Source organism: Citrus clementina, unplaced genomic scaffold (genome assembly GCF_000493195.1).
Source record: "Citrus clementina cultivar Clemenules unplaced genomic scaffold, Citrus_clementina_v1.0 scaffold_2, whole genome shotgun sequence".
Lineage (NCBI taxonomy): Eukaryota > Viridiplantae > Streptophyta > Magnoliopsida > Sapindales > Rutaceae > Citrus > Citrus x clementina.
Window position 1 is genome coordinate 5,025,222 of NW_006262688.1, and position 15,646 is coordinate 5,040,867.

At 35.8% G+C, this 15,646-nt stretch overlaps 1 protein-coding gene across 5 annotated transcripts in view; it reads right to left on the bottom strand.

The window, feature by feature from the left end:
- The window catches only part of LOC18052508 (callose synthase 9), a 30,463-nt gene that overhangs the window by 6,096 nt on the left and 8,721 nt on the right, over positions 1 to 15,646 (bottom strand). For 4 of the 5 annotated variants that reach the window (XM_024190592.1, XM_024190591.1, XM_024190590.1 and 1 more), the window contains exons 14-39: positions 15,125 to 15,247; positions 14,629 to 14,734; positions 14,339 to 14,462; positions 14,029 to 14,218; positions 13,839 to 13,891; positions 10,099 to 10,159; positions 9,872 to 9,953; positions 9,603 to 9,652; positions 8,762 to 8,848; positions 8,448 to 8,533; positions 8,317 to 8,341; positions 7,964 to 8,058; positions 7,744 to 7,825; positions 7,455 to 7,615; positions 7,250 to 7,370; positions 6,403 to 6,500; positions 6,227 to 6,317; positions 5,968 to 6,128; positions 5,783 to 5,892; positions 4,568 to 4,702; positions 3,096 to 3,164; positions 2,847 to 3,024; positions 2,479 to 2,593; positions 1,230 to 1,349; positions 229 to 344; positions 59 to 142 (exon numbers count right to left, since the gene is read on the bottom strand). In XM_024190592.1, coding sequence (XP_024046360.1) covers positions 59 to 142; positions 229 to 344; positions 1,230 to 1,349; positions 2,479 to 2,593; positions 2,847 to 3,024; positions 3,096 to 3,164; positions 4,568 to 4,702; positions 5,783 to 5,892; positions 5,968 to 6,128; positions 6,227 to 6,317; positions 6,403 to 6,500; positions 7,250 to 7,370; positions 7,455 to 7,615; positions 7,744 to 7,825; positions 7,964 to 8,058; positions 8,317 to 8,341; positions 8,448 to 8,533; positions 8,762 to 8,848; positions 9,603 to 9,652; positions 9,872 to 9,953; positions 10,099 to 10,159; positions 13,839 to 13,891; positions 14,029 to 14,218; positions 14,339 to 14,462; positions 14,629 to 14,734; positions 15,125 to 15,247 — 2,723 coding nt within the window. The remainder of the gene's footprint in view (positions 1 to 58; positions 143 to 228; positions 345 to 1,229; positions 1,350 to 2,478; positions 2,594 to 2,846; positions 3,025 to 3,095; positions 3,165 to 4,567; positions 4,703 to 5,782; positions 5,893 to 5,967; positions 6,129 to 6,226; positions 6,318 to 6,402; positions 6,501 to 7,249; positions 7,371 to 7,454; positions 7,616 to 7,743; positions 7,826 to 7,963; positions 8,059 to 8,316; positions 8,342 to 8,447; positions 8,534 to 8,761; positions 8,849 to 9,602; positions 9,653 to 9,871; positions 9,954 to 10,098; positions 10,160 to 13,838; positions 13,892 to 14,028; positions 14,219 to 14,338; positions 14,463 to 14,628; positions 14,735 to 15,124; positions 15,248 to 15,646) is intronic. The other variant, XM_024190593.1, reaches the window with a different exon arrangement.

A 15,646-nucleotide genomic window follows, 5' to 3' on the forward strand; every position in this document is an offset into this window, starting at 1 on the left:
AAACTTTTAAGTTTCTTGTAAGCTAATCAAGCAACTTCACATTGCTAAATGGACTTACTTCAGCGGATTTGCCAAAACACGCTGACCAAGAGTAACAAAACTGGTCTCTTGGTTGGACATAAAATAAGCTAAAGAAGAGACACTGCACATCATTAAGCATAACTACATAAGTGAAGATAACAAAAATCAGTAGCGAGGAACATTGAGAGCTCTTTAGTGCAAACAAACCTTCCAGTGAAAACATGTTCCCTGACACCAAGAATGGTAGGAGGACGTATACCATGATCAGCATGAAATTCTTCAAGAAGATTTCTCATCTTCAAGGCTTCCTCAAAGTAATTGTCCTGAAATATAAGAACAGAAAACCAAAAATCTCAGAATGAGCACAGCAGACTTAAGTGAAATAAAAAGGAGAGACGAAAGCCCCAGGCAGCCAGAAAAATACCTCAAATTTTACAAACTGATATTATAAAACCAAAATCTCATTTGGACAAGATCAATCCCTAAAAACTTTAGAATGAAAATCATTGAAGTGTATAAATGTTCAACTGTGAGGGACAATTAAAAAATAAAAGGCAGGGCATAATAGCAGGTACAGCAAGTGAACAGCCCATCTGTTAAGAGTATCCCGTAGGATAAGCATCATAGGGCAAAAAGGTGTCAAAAATTTGGAAAGAATGAGAGACATTCTTTAAAAGGTAAATATATGTATTCATATAAAGATCATTATGCCTATGTTTATTACTACAATTCACCAATCAATGCAGAGGATGAAAAAGGTGTGGTGAAGGAACAGGGAACAATAAACTAGGCCAGTATGATATCATACAAGCAGATCATTAAATTAAAAGTCTCTACAGAATCCTTCTTTGAGCCTAAAGACCAGAATGCCAAAAATGGAACCAGAGTGAAAATCATGTGACTGTAATATGTCTGTAATGACATCAACCAAAACAGATCTGTGTTGACTTAACAGTTACAAATACAAGACATTCAGCAGCTCACACGACATCTTTTATAGGCATGCCTACTAAATGTATAATACACATAGTGAGTAAATTTCCAGAAGCTAAACTGACTCATAACAAACTAATATTACCCTGTTGGCTCAGCAGCCAGCAATTTACCGAATTAACATGAAGGCCAAGACCCAAAGATCAGAGTTCTAATAGCCAGAAAACTTTACAAGTCATAGCAATAAAGTAAATGCCTTAAAAAAAAATATTAACCTGATTCATGTCAATTGTTTGAATGGCATTTCCTCGTGTAAATATTACTGCATGGTTTTGGTTCTCTGGTTTCCCTTCACCAAGTTTTGGATTTCCAGGCAATTTTATGGAGTAGATTTCCTCCAAGACCAAAAAAGATTTAGGTATTAGAAAATTTGAAATCAATTAGAAATCCCCAAGGCAGAAAGTTAGCTTAAAGAAAACAGTAAGTTTGGTCAGTTTGATAGAAGAAATGTTTATCGGAGCATACAGCTGACAATATTTATGAACAAGAGGCAAAATACATTGTCGAGAAGACAAGTCCACCATCCCAGAGATTTATGTGTGTCTAGAAAGGTATAACAAAGATGTAACGCAAAACTTATCCTTAACAAATGTATCCAACTAAGTAAGAAATAAGATCCTATGACTTAGAATATAAACTAATGCGATGCGGCCATTTTAATCTGATCGTATAACCAGTCCTTCAGACAGTACAGATAACAGAAACTTCAATCTAACAAACAGAACAAAGAAACACATTTCAACGGCATTTAAGAATTTTCCAAATTGGTCTACCTCCCAATAAATGCATTGGAAAACCTAATAATCTGCAAATTTTATGCTCACCAATTCTTAGCACTTCAATGATATCTTATGAAGCCAAAAATCTTCATTGGACTTCAAAACGGCTTGTCCTCACTATTCAACTAGGAATTGAGGTACCAGAAACATCATTTACATAAAAAGAGGGCATAATGTCAAGGAACTATGAAATCCAACAAGTACAAAATTCACTACTACCAGATTCTATTCATTTTCATTATGTTGGAACATAGGTTGTTGTATTCTATGAACTCCCTCTTCTTCTTTGGCTAGGAGTAACACTTGTGTTCAATTAACAAAACGAGCGTCACGTACAAGATCTACCATTAACATGTTCATAGGCACTTGTATCACACCATTACCTATGTGTCAGTCTCACAAAACAAACTTATAAACAGAAACAAGGAGTTTACATGATTAAACATGTCACTCAGATACTTTATTGAAAAAATTATCTAATGGGTTTCCATTCCCAAAACATATAGAAGAGGCAAAGAAAGGAGACATGGAAAACAACAAAAAATACCATAATAATTAGTCACTGGTGTTCAGCAAATAATCATCAAATGAATAGAAGAAACCTTAACAAAGTAGTAGCTTTATGAAACCAGAAATGGGCTAAATGAGCATAATTATTAAAGGAATAATTTCTGGGTAAGCCAACCTTATCTTTCCCATTGATATCGCCCTTTACAAGCTTTGAGTAGAATTCCCTATGCACTTTACCATCCTTCAGTGTTTCAACATCATCAATGAAAGCAACGCGAAGAGCTTCATTTCTAACAACAGAGTCAAAAGGAGAGATTAATTTCAGTAAAATAACAAAAAATAGAAAAAAAGAATTATCAGCACCTAATAATATTGAAACTAGAAAGATTTAAAATTGGAAAAGAAATGATAAGTGAAAACAAGAGGACTGCTGTTGGTAATGGAAACATGTTCAGAAATTTCATCCATTCCATACCACAGAATCAGTAATTAGCTATCCAAGATTGCAGATGGGGATCAACAGAAACCAATCCAACAACTCACCTTTGCATCAGCAGTGCAATATCAGCAGCCTCAGGTTTTTGGTCCTCTTTCTGTTTTCCGTAAATTTGACTTGTAACAACATATGTAAACTTAAGATCTGCATGAGCCCGAGCTTCACGAGACAACTCAAAACCTTGAGTATCAGATGCATCAAGACTGGAAAGCGCGGCTTCCGTATCTGATAGTGACAGAAAATGAGATGATTGACATTGAAAGAAACAATAACAAAATATGCTAGAATGCACTAACCTCCAGAGGTCATTCTTTCTAAATAGGCCTGAAGCATAAGAGCTTTTCTATAATACATCATCCCCCGAACTGCACCAACAAGTATAGAGGGCCAAAAAATATAAACATTGATATAAAAATAAGCATACTGATATTAGAAGCTAAATGATATCATCTTTAGAAATGTAACCCTGAGAAAAGTCTAAAAACAAAAACCTAGATTTCTTATCCCACATCCTCAACACTTTCTTACATTGCAGACAAAAACAAAAACCTGTGCCTCGTCTCCTTTTTCAAAATCGTTATATCTTAAAAAATCATAAAACATGGTAAGCATGGAAGATTTTTTGTTCCCCATCTTTCTGACACGCAATTAGCTCAAATTTCATCTCGATAAAAACAGAAAACAGCAGAGAAAACAGCAACCATTTCTTTGATTAATTCAAACTTCTTATGTAGGTTAAACTACTTGGTCAGTCAAATTCTGACACAGTGTCAACAGATTCGTCAAGATGAAGCACTGTCTAGGTGTTCAGGTTAAGTGGCAAAGCATGCTACAAAAAAGCCCAGAGGAATATCTCAATTTCATGTATTGCAGAAGTTGTTTGCCATAAAGAAGCAATTGCTACCTATACACATAATTTTCAAATTACAAATCTCCCCGAAACACAATTCATTATCCAAAATCAAGCAAACCAGGAAAAATAAACTCCTCGAAAACCAAATCAAATAATCCTCTGACTTTCAGTGTAAAACATAAACCCAACCATCGATCCCCATTTAACCAAAAGTCACAAACAAAACCCCAACATCATTACCCATTTGAAAAGCCACTCATGACGTGTTCGTTGCAAAATCTGGTATTACTAACTGACATGAAATTTTGCATGCTTCCTCAAGTGGCTGAGTTGTGGCCCCTGATTTTCATCTAAGTGCCGGCCCTTGCTGGCAGTTAAGTAAAAGGCAAAAAAGAAGGAAGAAAGAACAAAAAGAGAATGAAGAATTATTTTTAAAATAGATACACAAACTTGTATACATGTATACTGTAATGGGTTTTATCATTAAATCTAACAGACGGCAGGGTATTAGAGGCTAATTCTGAAAACAGGGCTTATCCTGATCTTAGGCCAATGCTTGATATATCTATGAAAATATTCTAAATTAAAATGCTGCTTCCCACAATAACCACCACTCCTTAAAACATCCAAAGAAAATCTGCAGTTTAGAAGCATAACAAAACAGAAACACAACATCTATTTACAAGAACATCACAGCTCGTGGCTCCATATCAGATTAAATTAAAATACAAAAGACTCGATAACACAGCTGAAAAATATCTAATAAAACTTAGATGCATTTAATACCAAAGTGATCTCGCTTAATTCTGCATACTAAATAGAAAAGTTTTTGTTAAATAGTATGATGAATGAAAAATGGCCAAAATTTCAAATTAAGAATAAGCTTAAGAAAAATAGAGAAGAATGAACAACTACCTGTTCTGGCTAATGTCTGTGCGCGATATGAGGCCCAAAATCGAAGTTCAAGGATATCACTAGGACTATCAAAAAGTTCAGTGTCTTGCGAATTTTCATCACGGCCAATTCGAGAAAGGAAGTTCTTCCACTCATCTGCATCAAAAATATAGATAATGATACTGCCAAAATATAGAATAATGAACAAATTTATAGGGCAATGAAAATTCAGCATCCTAGGCTAAGTTAACAGACAAGACGAGCAAGCAATAATCAAGATTTAGCTAGCGTAAACTGCACTAACTAGCCCAGGACACAGCACAAATCAGCCAGGTTTGTGTTCTACATAACATGACCCACCACAACTTCCATGTTGGGTTGAGCCAGCTGTGTGGCACATAGTAACATTGCAATTAATCTAAAAAGATCTCTAAGAATAATAAAGTTCAAAAGATACTAAAAAAACGTAAAATAAAAATTTTTTTAAAAAAAAAGGAGAAAGAGGGGACAATCATAACATGGCCCACTTCACAGAACAACAACAATTTTGTTACTAAGTTGTGGGAGACACAAGCACAGGAAACCGAATCACCTCACATGGAACCCAGCTAGGGAGCAGAAACACAGCTGTTTTACACTACAATCAGCATACAGGACTGCATCCCACCCATCCCCCTCTCCATCCAAAAGAGAAAAACACTTGAAATCAAGTTCATTTTTAGAGGCAAAAATAAATTCAACCCATCATCAAATTTGCATATCGACAACTTTGAACAATTTATAGATGCAATATACAAACATATAAAACAGTCAAATATAATCATCATTTTCAACTATCGCTACATTCCTATATGAAGAAATGATGACCTCCCCAATGAAGCTACAGAGTATAATAGCCACAGACAAAATCCAAAACCCAGGGGTAAAAAAGAGAGGGCTGCTGAGAGGGTTCAGAATTAAGGTTCAGCAATATCTAACAGCAATAGTAGTAAAACCTGATAGCTTACGTAGCAGTGACAGCTGACTAGGTCTTAAGGTCTTCACTAACATTTTGATAGATTAGAAATGATTAAATAAAAACCAATCAGGCGAACTTAAAAAACCCTTAAATATCTTTGAAGCCAAGTAATGGCAACTAACAAAATATTGTGCACAGGGTACATACCAAAGAGAAATATAAACCAAAGTGAAATATCAAAGACACATAAAAGTACATTAACATAACGAAGTAGATACCTGGATATATTTTCTGAAGGTAGAACAAAATCGATATTCCATCCTCATTTTTCTTTAAAAGCTCATCCATACTATAAAGTACAATCTCGGAATAGTATGGAGTGAACACGCTGCATTTTTAAACATGAAGGTAAATCGATCAAATGCATAAATACAAAATGGATGCATGAAGAATAGAGGTATACCAGAAGGACAACATCTCACGGGCAGGCTTTGCAGGAGGCATATCCATGAAAAGGGAATTTGTGAAGAACTCCAGCCTCCGCCTGGCCTCAAGATTTCTGGGTATATTGGATGCGGAATCTTTGATCGTTAATAGGGAATGCAACCTTTTAACTTGTGCTTTCTGTAAATGAATCAAAGTTACAGAATCTTCTATAGAATAGAATGCAGAATGTAACAGCAAAAGCTTAAACAAGGACAAGGAGTGAAGTCCGAACAGACCAGCTCAGCATCTTTGGGCCACTTCAACTTCGAAAACAAACGACCTTCTGTCCTCGCTTTTGATAACAAATTCCACGTCTCATAGTTTTCCCTGGAGAATACATGACAAATGTACATATTTCCCAAGAATAAAGGACCAAAAACAAGGGAAAAAAAAAGACTGAGGCTTATCAAACCTCATATTAATAGAAAGGATGTCATGTCGGACAACATCATAGAGATCTTGAACAGCTTGAACTGCTCCCTTTTGCAGCACTGGCGTTTCAGCCTCTTTCTGAATACAGAGAATCTCAAAACCATTAATATAAGAACCGAAGTATACCATGAAGGACAGAAAAAAGAGTTAAAAGGACAGTTAGTTATTTTCCAAATGCAACTAAGATGCTCACACAACTTAAGCCACTTCCAAATCAAATGATTGGAAGCATAACAACTAAATATATCATATATTCTGAAATTCACAGGTTAATCACCAGGAAACAAGAAATCTTATAGTAGTAAATATGTTTCCACAGCTTAATCAAGTAGCTTCGGCAAGTATTTCTGGAGTTGGAAGAGGGGAAAGGGAGAGTAAGAGTTATTCCCATTTATAATATAAAAAGATGAAAGGAAGAAGCCAACACAAACACAAAAAGATCTCGTACATAAAAACAATACAAATCCACCCCTTTTACAATGCTGAAATAGGTAATGAATGCATACATTCCAACAACGTTCATGTGACCCTGCTAGCTATCTTAAAGTTTCAACCATTAACATGTAAAACTTTATGTACTTGCAAGCAACTGCCCAAAAGCATCAACAAAAGAGATCCACCATCAAGAAACAGGGGATGACAGCTATAACAACAAAGACACCAAAACAAATGGAGAGAGGAAGTAACTCTAAAAGCAGATCTTTTCTTCTTTGGTGCTTAGAAGAAATGAAAGCAACTTAAATAGGTAGACAACAATTTTATTCAATTTATCTAATACAGAAGTAAGATGGGGGAAAAAAGAAAAAAAAAGGAAGTAGTAAACGAACCAGAACTCCCATGAGTGCAGTTACTCGTGAAATAACAAGCGGCAACTTCGTTAGCTGGAAATCAACATGAATACTCCTCTTCTCCACACTGACATTAATGTCGTCATATATCCTTTCAACCCTGAAATAGTAAGCAATAATCAACATAATTTTTATATTGTGTCCACATTAGATTTTTACAGCATCCAATACCTTAATTACTCACCACATCCTTCCTTCAGCTTCCAAAGTTTCAGTTAGGATAAATTTTAGGGTGTGGCAAAACTCCTCAACCGCATACTTCATATACTCATCTCTTGAAATCCTTTCCCAGAGCTCATCTTGTGAATCTCTACTCTCTACAGCAATATCTTTTGCATAAAATATCTACACAAATCATTGAAAAAAGAAATTTCAATAAATTAAAGGCAGAATCAATAACAACTTATGGCTCATTTTTTACACAACTAAAACTATTTAATAAGAAGTACGGTGTCTATAGAAGGCAAAAGAACCTTGCTGGCAAGAAGAAAAAGCGGCCACTGCACAAGTGGAAGACTCCCTGAATTTTTTGGCATCAGAAGCAACTCCATTTCTCTGGAATATCCAAATAGGAAAATGAGTTCAGAACAATGGAAACAGAGCAAGAATATCTCAGCACATCAAGATATGCAAGAAAAACAACAAAAATAGATATTTTCTCAACAACAATTTGAGAAAATTTCTAGCACTTACAGGTTAGTTATGTAATCCTCTTCCCTAAGATTTTTAATAATTTCATTCCAAAAGGGAGAGAAACGGGCAGCATCAAACTTTTTCTCCTCCACAGCCTTCAGAGAAAAAGCTCACTATGTTACCGGAATAATTTTTTCAACATTCTAGAAAACCCTATGAAAACTAACCCATAAACAAAATGAGCGAAAAAAAAAGGGAACTGTTTATAATACTAATATAGCCACTTGAATTAAATGGTAAAAAGGAACACAAAGCAGCAGAAGTGCCAGCAAAATTGAAGAAAAAATTAGCTGTCTCACTGGAAATCAATTCAGAACTTGATAATATGAAAATTAATTCTGTAAATGACCAACCTGACCAGACGAAGGGTGGGAGGTCCTGCAGAAGAGATAATGTATTCAGATGCAGAGTAAAAAGGAAATATTAAGATTCCAAAATTGAGTGAGATTGTAGTAAATAATGACAATAATAATAAGTGATCCACCTATCAGGAAGACGAACATGAAGAGTGTCCATAAAAGCCCGAGGAAACTTCTCAAAAAGTGCATGAACAGCTTCCACAGATCTAATCTGTAAATCAATTCTCAAATGTGAAACTTTGAAAAAAAAAAAAATACAGAAACTATCAAAGTAAACACAAAACTAGTTGAAAGACGTGATCAGAAAGTACCGCAAAAAGAAACCTATGAACATTGGAAGGAAATACAAACTAATGAATAAAACATTTGCTGTGTTTACAAGGAGGGAAAAAAGAAGGAACAAGCTCCAATGTCACATGAGGCAGAAATAAACACGTACCTCCCCGAGACGATCTCTTGCCCCAAGCAAGAAGCCATAAACAGCCGACATGAGTGTGTAAAAGATATAGATATCTAACAAATAGATCTGCAGCATAAGGAGGAAGAACATACAGATGGGAACAACATTCTTCAAAGGAAGGTATTGAAGGCAAACACCATATGAAAAAGGCCACAACATAGACATAACCAAGTTACCAACTGATATGTTCTTTAAAAGTCTGTTTCACAAAACCAAAAATCCTAGATGAGACCACTATCAGTATTAAGCCATCAAAATAAGTTTTGTGGCTATAACCCACCAACATAAAATTGGATTAGTGTTTCTAAAAGTACAATACAATTTTTAGATCTGCAACAAAATCAATATATTGTCAGCAATACATAAGAATCCATGTCTACAAACAAGAGATACCAAAAGTCAACTAAAATCAGCAAACACAACAGACTCCCCCACCCCACCCACCCTTCCTTTTCAAAAGGAGAAAAAAGAAAAAGGACTTAAAAATTAGATACCTGAAGTAAAAAACCAATATGTCTTATCAAATTAAAAAAGTTTGCTCACATGATGAATCATTAACTTGTTGAGGATCTATTTTTCAACAATTCAACATGAACCAAATACCTTTTGAGCTAAATGTTACATTAATCCAATATATTTAGCTATAATTTTCCATAAAGACGTGCGTATTTTTCATCAATCCAACATAAACCAAACACACTTAAGCCAAATGTTTACATTAATCCAATATTTTTAGCTTTAATTTTCCGTAGAGACACATACATACACATGTACACCTGCGCACACAGTCACACACAAATATGGAGGCTTTCCAACTTACTGCAATGACTGGAGCCCATAAACTGGCAACTGCCAAAGCATGGTGGTTATCTGCAAGCACAGACAGATTTGATAAGAACCTAAATGAAGCATTTATAGGATGATAATTTCATGAACATTATATCTTAGGCAATATTTCATATGTATAAAAAAGACTCTTATATCATTTATCAATTTCAAGTTTCAACATCATGAAGAATATGATGCCCAACATTTTAAAGTTAGCTTATTTCATTAAAGCATGTAGGGTAAAACTGTTTGGTTGCTTACTTCTAGATACAAAATCATGCCAAGAATACTCAACAGCATCCATATCTACTATATATCTTGTTGGCTTCACCAACGGCTTTATCTGAAAAAACCAAAAAATAATAATAATAATATTTAAGAAATGGGGGAAATTTGTATCAAAAACAAAAATGAGGGCAAAAAGGAAATTCAGAAAAAGAAAAAGAAAATAAGCATCATTGCCATACAGTGCAATAGACATAACTAACCTGGAGAAAATAGGCAAATGAAAATTTTCCACTCAAAATAACAAGCCAAAACAGCATATACCTGCACAACAAGTAAATATGACAAAACATATTAGATCTTGAGGAAATAAAAAAAATCGAAAGTGCCAAGAGAAGGATAAGTAGAACCTTTTCCCAAGCAAAAAGGCCAGATGACAAGATGATCTGCATTTTCTCATTTATAGAAGATAGAATAACAAATTTCGTTTGCATTTTTTATGAGGTTAACCTCTTTTTCTTCCTGTAGATTCACTGTCCATATTAGCATTTAGATTTTATTTATTTATTATTTTATTACCTAATAAGGAGATTTAATTGTTCACTAATTCTAATTTTAGTTAGTCTCCTAATTTAGTGGGATTCCTGATTTGAAGGAATTTGCTTCTGATTTAGTGAGCTGGAATACCGGCCACCTTAATATATATGTACTCATGTAGTTCATTGGAATTAGACCTAATGAGAATAACTCTTTTTCTCTGAAATTAACATGGTATCAGAGCCTCATACGATCCTCCCCTGAAAACCTAATCTTGTGAATTTCATTCCCTATTCGCATTCCAATCAATACCCTACAGGTCTTCTATCCTTCAAGCCTTCATCTGCAATTTTTTTTTTTTCTCGATTCCTCTGAACCAAAACATGACAAAAATAGGAGCAGCGTTGCAAACCTCCTCCTCTGAGATCACATCTAAATCAGATTCAACCCCGATGACAGTCATCCATGGTAACTCCGAATCTGGATCCATTCTCATTACCAGCCATAAATTAAATGGACAGAACTACCTCCAATGGTCCCAATCTGTGTTAATGTTTATTTCCGGGAAAGGTAAAGATGAATATCTCACCGGTGAGATTGAAATTCCTGAGAAAGGAGATCCAAAATACAGGCTGTGGAAGAGTGACAACAACATGATTATGTCATGGCTGATAAATTCCATGAACAATGATATAGGTGAAAACTTTCTTCTTTATGGCACAGCGAAGGAAATATGGGACGCAGCAAAGGAGACATACTCAAGTTCTGAGAACACAGCAGAACTATTCCAAATTGAGACTATCTTGCACGATTTCCGTCAAGAGAATCTCTCTGTCACACAGTATTTCAACACTCTAACAAGGCATTGGCAGCAACTTGATATGTTTGATACTCATACATGGAAGTGTGCAGATGATGCAGTCACTTACAAAAAAATCGTGGAGCAAAAAAGGATCTTCAAATTCCTGTTAGGATTAAACAAGGAGTTGGATGAAGGGGACGAAACCACTGCCCAGCATTAGAAACGTGTTCTCTGAGGTTAGGCGTGAAGAAAGCAGGCGCAAGGTGATGATGGGATCTTAAGAAGTTACAACTAATCTGTCACTACTTGACAGTTCTGCGCTTGCTGTCCGAGGAACCAACACTAGTTCCAATGACAACTGTCAACAACGAGGAAGGCCCTGGTGCGACCACTGCCGCAAGTCTGGACACTGGAAGGAAAGTTGCTGGAAACTTCACGGGAAACCAGCTGATTGGAAGCCAAACAAGCCTAACCGTGATAAAGAAAGCCGTGCTAATGCAGCTTCATCAACGGAGGAGAAAACTTCAAGTGAAACAAGTGGATTCAGCAAAGAACAAATGGAATTCTGCAGAAAATGATCTGCCATAGTCTTTCGCAATCTACTAGCCAACTTCAAGCAACCAGTATGAAGGCACAGCGAAGTAGTTTTCCTGTTGCTCTTAATACTAGCAGTGACCAAGGTGAATCATGGATTGTAGACTCTGGCGCATCCGACCATATGACAGGGGATGCAACACTCTTGCACAATTACTGTCCTCAAACGGGTAATTCTTCTGTTCGTATAGCAGATGGTTCTCTCTCCATGGTCTTGGGAATAGGATCTGCTCATCTAACAGAAGATATAATTCTCACCCCTGTTCTTCACGTTCAAAATCTGGACTGTAATTTACTTTCAGTTAGAAAATTTAGCCAAGATCTTAATTGTGTTGCTAAATTTTTCCCACGCTTGTGTGAATTTCAGGGAATGGAATCGGGGAAGGCGATTGGCAGTGCTGAGTTGGTGTCAGGTCTCTACTTATTTAGAGCCAATAATCCTCCAAGTAGACAAACTGATTACTCAAGTTGCAACATGTCCACTAGTGTATCAAAGAGTCTATCGTCACTTCATTCTTCTATTTTCAATTCTAGTGTCAATAACGTGGATGAAATCATGCTGTGGCACTTTCGCCTCGGTCATCCCAACTTTGTGTATCTAGGAAAAATATTTCCTAAACTGTTCATCAATAAAAAACCAAATTCATTTCATTGGGAAATATGTCAATTTGCTAAACATACACGTGCAAATTTTCCTTCAATTCCTCACTTACCTACCCGTCCATTCACCATGATTCATAGTGATGTATGGGGTGCATCAAGAATTAAAAACCTCACAGGGGCTCGCTGGTTTGTGTCTTTTGTGGATGATCACACTCGTTTGACTTGGATATTTCTCATGAAAGAAAAATCTGAAGTTAACCGTATCTTCCAGAAATTTCATATGATGATACAAAATCAGTTCAATGCTCAAATCCAAGTCTTTAAAACCGACAATGCTAGAGAATACTTCAATTCCCATCTTAAGTCATATCTTTCACATCATGGCATAATACATACCAGCTCATGTGTAGATACCCCTCAGCAGAACGGAGTGGCTGAAAGAAAAAATCGCCACCTTCTTGAGGTAGCTCGAGCACTCTTATTTACATCCAATATGCCGAAGTATTTCTGGGGTGAGGCAGTCCTTACTGCGGCTTACCTAATCAATCGAATGCCTTATTTACATGGAGAAGTAAGAAACAGTCGGTTGTCTCTCGGAGCAGTGCAGAATCTGAGTTCAAATCATTGGCAATGGGTATTTGTGAAGGTATTTGGATTCATCGATTACTTAGAGAGCTGGGAATTATAGATAAGCAACCTATCAGGCTATTCTGTGATAACCAGGCAGCAATCAGCATTGCTAAAAACCCAGTGCACCATGATAGGATGAAACATGTTGAGATTGATCACCACTTCATCCTAGAGAAGATCGAAAATAGCACTGTCCATATTGTCTACATTCCTACTCAACATCAAACTGCAGACATCCTTACTAAAGCTCTTCCAAGAACTAGATTTGAAGAATTGAGTTGCAAGCTAGGCATGTACAATTTGTACAACCCAGCTTGAGGGGGAGTGTAGATTCACTGTACATATTAGCATTTAGATTTTATTTATATATTATTTTATTACCTAATAAGGAGATTTAGTTGTTCACTAATTCTAATTTTAGTTAGTCTCCTAATTTAGTGGGATTCCTGATTTGAAGGAATTTGCTTATGATTTAGTGAGCTGGAATACCGGCCACCTTAATATATATGTACTCATGTAGTTCATTGGAATTAGACCTAATGAGAATAACTCTTTTTCTCTGAAATTAACACTTCCATTTATGTTATATAGTTACTTCTTTGCATGCAAACAATTTATCTTCTTGCTCTTGTACAGCCATCAAAATACAGTTTCTCTTTTTCATTCAGCAAATTCAGGCAGACATTCATCATTTCTCTTCTACTAATGTCCCTAACCATCTATATTGGTCTCCACCAACAATAAGTAGTATTTCAAAAAGAAATACTAAATGTACCCAAGTGACACCACTGCATATACAAATTGAGATTGATTGAAAGAAAGAAGATGAGAGTTTACTTGATGAAGTCCGTGCTTCTCTCATACATGCCACGTCCAACATAATATCGTTCCTTCAATGAACCAACATCAGACGTCATCAGATATAAAAATTTAAGAAATCAAAACAATGTACTGCAACCACAAGGGGGAAAAATGAAGACAGAGAAATGCAAGTAAGGAGCTTATAGCTGCATAATAAAATGGAAACCTCGCGCATCCAGTGAATAAAGCGCATCAAAGGCCAGCGATCACATTGATTAGTTAAACGATGGCAGGCTGGTATCCGCATGAGGAAACTAAGAAAAAACTGGAAACCAGCATAGATGCCTATAACAATGACATACAACCTAAAAATAATCGACCTTGCATTTGGTTTACTGTCCTCCTGCACACCTTTCCTGCATTAAACACAAAAGTCGTTTTGGGCTTTGAATATAAATGCCCAAAAAAGGCAAGACAAAAACAAGAAGAAAAGAATAAATCAACTGAATTAAAGTTAGACAGAACAATAAACATACACATAAAGAAAAGTTATGAAGACTGAAGCAAAACTAAACCAAATGAACCGTAGAAAAATTCGAGACACAGCCAGGCGTCGTGATGTCGAATAGGCGCCATACATCATCAGAACATCCAATACACCTAGATCAAGAATCAAGCACTCCATAGTTAGAAAAATTTATTACAGCCGCACAAAATGAAGGCACTGCCAATATTAGCCAAGTATCATATCTAAATGATAAAACTACTCAAGTATTTAGTACAGTTAATAATAACATGGTAACTAAATCCACTGAAAGGAACCTACTCTCAAAGAACTTCATCACAACATATGTAGGGCCAAGACTCAGAACTTCCCTTAAGAATTTCTTGGAGTTAATGTTTTCATCATTGAAACCAATGATAGCCAGTCCCTGATGAAGGAACAAGATTTAAAATACTTAAAAGATATATAAAATTTTGATTATGAATCATATACAAGAGCATATAATTATTATAAAATAAACCAGGGAACATATCAAGAAATCCAACAATCCAACAGATATCAAACATAGACAACTAAACTCAGCCAATAAAGGAGCATGAAAGAGAAAACAAAGATGTCTTAGTGCAATCCTTTGGTTTGTTCATTACAGGAGCCAGAAACCTCAGAGAACAACATGCACTAAAAGAGAAAAAAGAATAAATCAGTCGCAATGTGAAGAGAAAGATGACAGAAAACATACCAAACTATCTAAGTAGTTCAGGATTTATATCTGCACCTCAAAAGAAATTCAAATGAACAACTGAGAGAGATTGCAAACCTGAAACATCATAACCAGAAATATCCACAGACGATGGAAACTATGATAAAGATGAAGAAATGATCGATGTTCTACAAATGAAGTCTTCCCGCGGCGTTTACCTCCACCAGGATTCAGCAAATTCTGCAAAATAAACAGAAACACAGATAAAGCAAACAGCTGAAAAATTAAAAAAAAAAAAAAAAAAAAAAAAAACGCCAGGACCCACTACCAAAAAGCTTAGACTAATCAATCTGACTGAACTCTCCTCGATTTATCTTTGAGAAGAAATTTAGTTTATTGAAAAGACCCAAACAAAAAGGAAAATTACAAAGGTGGCCCAGGTGTCCATAACCATAACCAGAGATAGAGAAAAAGGGGATGGAGTAATCAACACAAAGCCCATCCAACTGCCCCAAAGCCCAAAGAAACCATCTCTCACCAATCCAAAAACAATCCATGCAAAATTATCCTAATTAACCCATAACACCCTCCCAATTTAAATATTGGAAAAAAGAAAAGAGAGAAATCTTCAAAGTCCTT